The sequence below is a fragment of the Chrysochloris asiatica genome, unplaced genomic scaffold (assembly GCF_000296735.1).
Source record: "Chrysochloris asiatica unplaced genomic scaffold, ChrAsi1.0 scaffold00029, whole genome shotgun sequence".
Taxonomy (NCBI): Eukaryota; Metazoa; Chordata; class Mammalia; order Afrosoricida; family Chrysochloridae; genus Chrysochloris; species Chrysochloris asiatica.
The window spans coordinates 15824903-15831955 of NW_006408547.1; the positions used below are offsets into that span (position 1 = coordinate 15824903).

Genomic DNA, 7053 nt, shown 5'->3' on the forward strand with positions numbered 1-7053 from the left:
ATATATATATATACACAGCACAGGGCTTCAACATTTTTATGACAAATGGTTATTATAATTTTTTGATGTCTCACATACATACATATAAACAAACACATAAATATGTGTGTGTATATATGGTGGTGGTGTGCTGCGGAGTTGGTTCTGACTCATAGCGACCCTATATAAGGTTTCCAAGGCTGTAAATCTCTACAGGAGCAGGCTGCCTTATCTTTCTCCTGTGGAGCAGCTGGTAGTTTTAAACTGGTGACCTTCAAGTTAGTAGCTCAACTCATAACCACTACGCTACCAGAGCTCCTTGTGTGTGTGTGTGTGTGTGTGTATTGTTGTTAAGTGCTGTAGTACTATATAGGGTTTCTGAGAAGCAGATGGTGGTTTTGGACTGCCAACCCACAATGCCACATCAGGAGTTTTTCCATGTGTATATACACATAGAAAGAGAGAAATTTACTTTAAGCACACAATTGTGTAGGGTTTTTGAGGCCTTGAAATTCCAAGATTCATAGGCCAGGCAGCAGGCAACACATTTCTGCAGACTGTATCCCAAGATCTAGATGTCAGGTGACTAGAAGACTGCAGAGTGAAGAGAGGGAGTTTTGCCAAAATATCTACTTACAGTACAAAGACAGAATACACCGTTAGGAAACTCCTTTATCAACTGGTTGATTGATTGGTTCCATTAGATTAGACTGTGGAGAGAGTTTCCATTACATTCCACTGCCTGGTACACTGAAACTGGTGAGAGCTGGCACACAATGCAACTGCCAGAGCTTTTTGCCTTTTCTGTTGCTCTCTATTGGTACTGGTGGTGGTGGTGTGCTGTTGAGTCTGTTCTGAACACATAAGGTCGTGATGCTCTTAATCTTTATGGGCACAGAAAACCTCATCTTTCTCCTGCAAGCAGCTGGTATTTTCAAACTGCTAACTTTGAGGTTAGCAGCCTGACTAGTAACCATTATGCTAACAGAGCCCCTGTTGCTTTCTATCAGTGGAAACTATTTGAGTTTTCCTTTTCTGACAATTGTCTGCCTTGCAAACATCTGTATTTACTCAAAATTATAGGGAAAAAAGTGACACAGAAAATTAACCAGCATATATGCACCTATAGGAGTCCTGATGTGGCACTGTACTGTAAACCACAAGGTTGGCTGAAAACCCACCAGCAAGTCTCTATGAGTCAGAACTGACTTGACTGGAGTTAACAACAAACAACATAAACACATACAAAGCATACTGCCATCCAATTACCATCAAGTTGATTTCAACTCATAGCGACTCTATAGGACAGAGCGGACGTACTTCTTAGGGCTTCTGAGATTGTAAATCTTTAGAGGAACAGACAATGTCATCTTACTTCCAAAGAGCAACTTGTGGGTTTGAACTACCAACCCTGCTGTTAACAGTCCATGCTTAATCTACTGTGCCACCACACCAGCAAAAAAACACAAACCTGACGCGTTGCCATCAAGACAATTCTGACTCAGCCTGACTCACAGCGATTCCGTGAGTCTACTCTGTGAGGCTTTCTTGGCTCTCATGTTTATATGAAGAGTCCCAGGGATTAAGTGCTCAGCTGCTAACTCAAACGCTGGTGGTTCGAACCCACTCAGTGACTCCTGACCATCTGCTTCATTGAAGATGACAACCAAGAAAATTGTATGGGCACAGTGGACGTTAGAATCAACAAAAGGCACGGACAGCAATGTTGACAGAGTCGTATCACCAGACCTTCCCTTTGTAGCAACGCTGGGTGACTCTGAACTGCCAGGGGTCAGGTTAGTTCTTGAGCATGGCTGTTGTCACCACTCAGGAAAGTGCACATTTGCATAGTACCTTGCACTTCTCTATGGTCCCCTTCTTCTATACCATATTATGCTCTCTTCTCTGTCTTTCCCTGGGTACATTGCTGGGTTTTGTTTGCTTAGGTTCTGGGGATGGGCCCTTTATCTTCATATATTCAGTTACCTCTTATTGCCTGTATTTGGTAAGTGATTAATATTTGTTTGATGAAAGAAAGGAATAAATCCATAAATTAAGGAACTACCTTTACTTAAGGGGTCCTGGTATGGTGCTATAGCATCAGCATTGGACTGCTAACTGAAAGGTCAGTGGTTCAAACCCACCATCTGCTCCTTGGAAAACCTATACAGGGTCACTGTGAGTAGGAACTGACTCAACAACACTTAACAATGACAACAACAGCCTATACTTAAAGACAATCACAGGAGGGAATGAAACATGTCTCTAAATATGTATCTTTAATGCAAATTTAAATCACAAAGACATAGGAACAGCCAACTTTTTATGCGGAATTTATAGAACACTTGTGACCTTGTCCTTTCACTAGGACAGGTGCAGCTAGGGTAAGACCCAAGTTAAATAGTATAAATATATTCTGGTACAGCAAGATCTTTGTGTTTTGTTTCCTGAAACATCATGTGCTCTTGGGTACCAGAAACCTTGTAAGCACAAGGGTACACAATGTTCAGGTGATTTCCTCTATTCTGGAGACTCAATATGATTGAGGTGACTTTTACCCACTTGAATTTTATTATAAACCAATTCATAATAGTCTGTGTGTTTTCTCCTGAACAGGTATTTGGACCAGACCATCCAGGAAGATATATCAACAGCAGAGCACTCTCTGAACAGAGAGAAATTAGCTGTTTTGAAACAAGCCCTGACTGTAGTTGGCTTCAGTAATTTGGTAAGTTATATTATAAATATTTCACTGAGACAATCACGCTTCGACCAATTTATAAGTTAATGCTTATATTCCAGGTATTGTAAACACTGGTGATTCAGTGGCAAATAAGAAACAACCCATGCCTTTATGGAGTTTACAGCCTAATGGAAGAGCTAGACATAAGCAAGGAAATACAGTGCTGCTGAAGAGAGGAGAAACTGAGACAGAGATCAGAGGGAAGGCTGTGATTTTCAAGACTATAAAAAGGGCCACATGAGCAACAAAGAGCTGAAGAACTCTACAATGACATTCCAAAGAGAAACTGGTAGACCAGAAAAGAATAAATAAAATAGTGTTCAGAATCACCTGAAACAAATGAATGTTATCACTTAATGGCAGTCCTGGTGTGTCACTGTAGGGTAAGCACCAGACCGCAAGGTTGGTTTGAACCACAAAGACAGTGGCTCAATCTCACCAGCCACTTCTCATAAACCCTATATATACATGGTCACTATGAGTCAGAACTGACTCCACAGACTTAACAATAACATCACTTTATGAAAATACTTTCTGAAGCAAAATAATACTTGTTTTCATTCTTAAATGATCAAATATTTAGAAACATCAAGGTGAAAAATTAAGATTTAAAATGTTAATATCTCTGCTACGTGGTAGAAATTTCTATGAACGAAAATGGAAGTGGTTTTTATCTTTGCTGAATGATATTATAGGCATTGACCATGTATTGGTGTCCTGGGGTGGCACTATAGAATAAACAATTGAATTCTAGCTGCGATGTTAGTGGTTCAAACCCACAGCTATTCCTCGAAACTCTATGCAAGATCGCTATGAGTCAGAACCAACAACAACATCCATGTGTAAGCAGTCCAGGTGTGAGGTTGTAGGGTAAGCACTGGATTGCTAACAGAAAGGTCAGCAGTTCAACCCCACCAGCTTCTACCCTGGATCATTTTGGATCAGAACTGACTCAGTGGCACACAACAACAGCAGCCTTGTTGGGCATTCAAATGTGACTGAAGAGAAAAAAAAAAAATTAATTTTGTTTAAGTTCAATTAATTTAACTTTAACTAGTCACATCATTTTACAATCAGGTGTAGATACTAATAAGTATGAAAGAATCTAAACCTTGAGGGACAATTTTCAGAATTCCCACAAGTCTGTAGAGTTCTCTTACAAATTACCTGTGTTTTTTCCTCATTCAATATGGTACCATATTTAAGGTCAGTTGATTCTTTACTAAGAGTGAATATACGATTGCTAATTCTGGTATGCCAGTAATTCAAGAACATTAATTTTATCCCAGATTTAAATTGATTATTTTTATATTTCTTAAATAATGAGATGGTTGATTTTGAGTCATTGTTCCATGTCCACCTAGATATAGTTCATGAGGCAGACAGGGGGTTGGTAGTAAGGAGAGAGAAGGCGGGGGAAGGAGGAAGAGGGAAGAGATGGAGACGCTGTTGCCACCAAATCAATTCTGACCCCTAGTCCCCCTGAATGACACAGTAGAACTACCTCATGGTGTTTCCAAGGCTAGAAACATTTATGGAAGCACACTGCCACATCTTTGTCCCTTGGAGGAGAGACTAGTTTATCCCAGTTTCCCACGTTTGAGTTAGAAGTTGTGCCAATCGGGCTTCTTTTGAGGATTTGAGGAATTCATCTCTGGAGAACTTTGCTCACCCCATCGTCATGCTATGCAGAGAATGGAGGTCTAGGAACCTGAAGTTATATTGTATTTGCTCCGTTTAGCTGCCGTTATCAACTCTGTTTCACAATACCATCTACCCATTAGCTCAGTGTGACTGTTAAACTTGCTGGTGGTAGTTGTGGTTATTCACCGTGGAGTCGGTTCCAACTTAGAGCGACCCTGCATAGGGTTTCCATGGCTGTAAATCTTTATGGGAATAGAAAACCTCATCTTTTTCCAATGGAACAGCTGGTAGTTTTGAACTGCTGACCTTGAGGTTAGCAGCCCAACTCATAACCACTACACTACCAGAGCTCCTGTTCAACTTGCTGCTGTATCTTAAGTAGACCATATGATCAAAACACATCAAAAGACCTATGTTTTTACTTTTTTTCTCTCCATGACTGAAATGTTTTGCTTTTTAAAAAACGATTTATTGTGAATTGAGTGAAGGTTTACAGCCATGATCATCAGTTTCACAGTCAATAAATCACCCACTTGGTTTCATCTCAATGATTACAATCCCCTCCAGGCAACAACAGTCATCCCGCCTCCTCCCTGTGCTTCCGGTCTCCACTCCACCCTCCTTCCCATCCCTTCTGAACTGTGTCGCTATGTAAATGTCACCCTTTTGGTTTTGAATGATTGCCCACCCTGTATACTTCTATGTTGTTGTTGTTGTTATGTGCCATGGACTTGGTTCCAATTCATAGTGACCCTATACAGAGTTTCCGAGGCTGTAAATCTTTACAGGAACAGAACACCTCATCTTTCTCCCACGGAACAGCTGGTAGTTTCGAACTGCTGACCTTGAGGTTCGCAGCCCGATTCGTAACCACTATGCTAAAAATTGAGTCATGAATTTAAGTTCCATTGCAGAGCTGAAGGCTGGTTGAGGGCTGCCATTTCAGGTTCCTCCAGTCTCTTTCACACCTGTAAACCCTGTCTTTTTTCTTAAAAAATATAATTCTGAGTTTCGTTCCATATTTTCTACCTCTTTAAAGAGGACTTTCTAATGCATTTTTAAATAGAAAATTTGGGTCTAAATTAGTATGATACAATTCTAAAATACCATTTGCTTAGAGACAGGTAGTTAAAAATTCATGATTGATTCTCAAAGGCAGGACAAGCAAAATATACCTTCTGCCTAAGGTAGCTCACAGAGAATCTAATGACCTCTGTCTGTCTACACAGGAACAGTCATTTATACCCAGTGAGTTGGAAATGACTTGATGGCACTTAACAACAATAAAATCTAAAGAGAGGTCTTTGGGCTGATGAGGTCCTTGAATCATAATTTGCAAAGAGTCTTTGTGGTCTTGGGTGGAGGGTCTCTTCAATCCTATGCTTATTCTCTCACCATCACTATTGCCATTGCCACCAAAGGGAATTACTGATCCCTTAAAAAAAGAGGATAACAACCATAACCTTGTGCTGTGAGCCATTTGTTTTTACTTCTATTACAGAATTTATCACATTTCTATCTACGTTATGGCATCCTGGTGTGATGTTGCAGGGTAGTGCACTGAACCCCAAGGTCGACAGTTCAAACCTACAAACTTCTCCTCAGAAACCTTACACCGGGTCACTATGAGTCAGAACTGACTCAGCAGTGCTTAACAATGACAATCTACATTATAGTTCATTTTTTACAGTTTCATCTGTGTCACTAAATTGTATGCTTATAGGAACGGAGCAAATTCTGGTTCTTGTTTATGTACCCAGAAGTGCCTATGTATTGTGTCGTTGATGTTAGGTGCTGTGGAGTTGGTTCTGACTTACAGCAACCCTGAAAACACTAGAAGGATACACTATCTGGTCCTGCACCATCCTCACAGGTGTCATTATGCCTGAGCTCATTGGTGCCACTGTGTCAATCCCTCTTGTTGAATGTCTTCCTCTTTTTCACTGACCCTCCACTTTTCCAAGCATGATGTCCTTCTCCAAGGACTGGTCCCTCCTGAGAACATCTCTGAAGTACAAGATATAAAGTCATGCCATCCTTGCTTCTATAGAACACACTTGTTTTGAGACAGATTTGTTTGTTCTTCTGACAGTCCATCAAGCTTTCAGTATTCTTCACCAATGACAGAATTCACATACATCGATTTTTCTAAGGTCTTTCTTATTCACTGTTCAATTTTTACATGCATGTAGGTAATTGACAATACTATGGCTTGGATCATATACCTTAGTCTGCAAACTAATATATTTGCATTGTAAATGAACACTTTGAAGAGGTCTTATGCAGTAAGCTTATCTAACACAGTACAGCATTTGATTTCTTGACTGCTGCTTCCATGAGTGTTGATTGTGGATCCAGGCAAAATGAAGACTTAAACACCTTCAGTCTTTTCTCTATTATATGGATTCTATTTATTGGTCAGTTGCTAAGATATTCATTTTCTTTACATTGAGGTATAATCCATATGGAAGACTCTAGTATTTGATTTTTATTATTGTCAAGTATTCCTAGTCCTTTGCTTCTATCAAACAAGGTTGTATCATCTACATTTTGAAGGTTGTTAGTGAATCTTTTCCAATAATCCAGTTCCTTGGATTATTTGCTCAGCATAGAGATTGAATAAGTATGGTGAAAGGATGCAACCCTGGTGACGCCTTCCTGATTTTAAGCCATTAAGTGTCCCCTTG

The 7053-nt window shown here is 40.0% G+C and overlaps 1 protein-coding gene across 1 annotated transcript in view; it reads left to right on the forward strand.

The window, feature by feature from the left end:
• Window positions 1–7053, forward strand: part of MYO16 (myosin XVI) — a 912243-nt gene that overhangs the window by 507043 nt on the left and 398147 nt on the right. The window contains exon 16 of the mRNA XM_006851537.1: window positions 2596–2707. Coding sequence (XP_006851600.1) covers window positions 2596–2707 — 112 coding nt within the window. The remainder of the gene's footprint in view (window positions 1–2595; window positions 2708–7053) is intronic.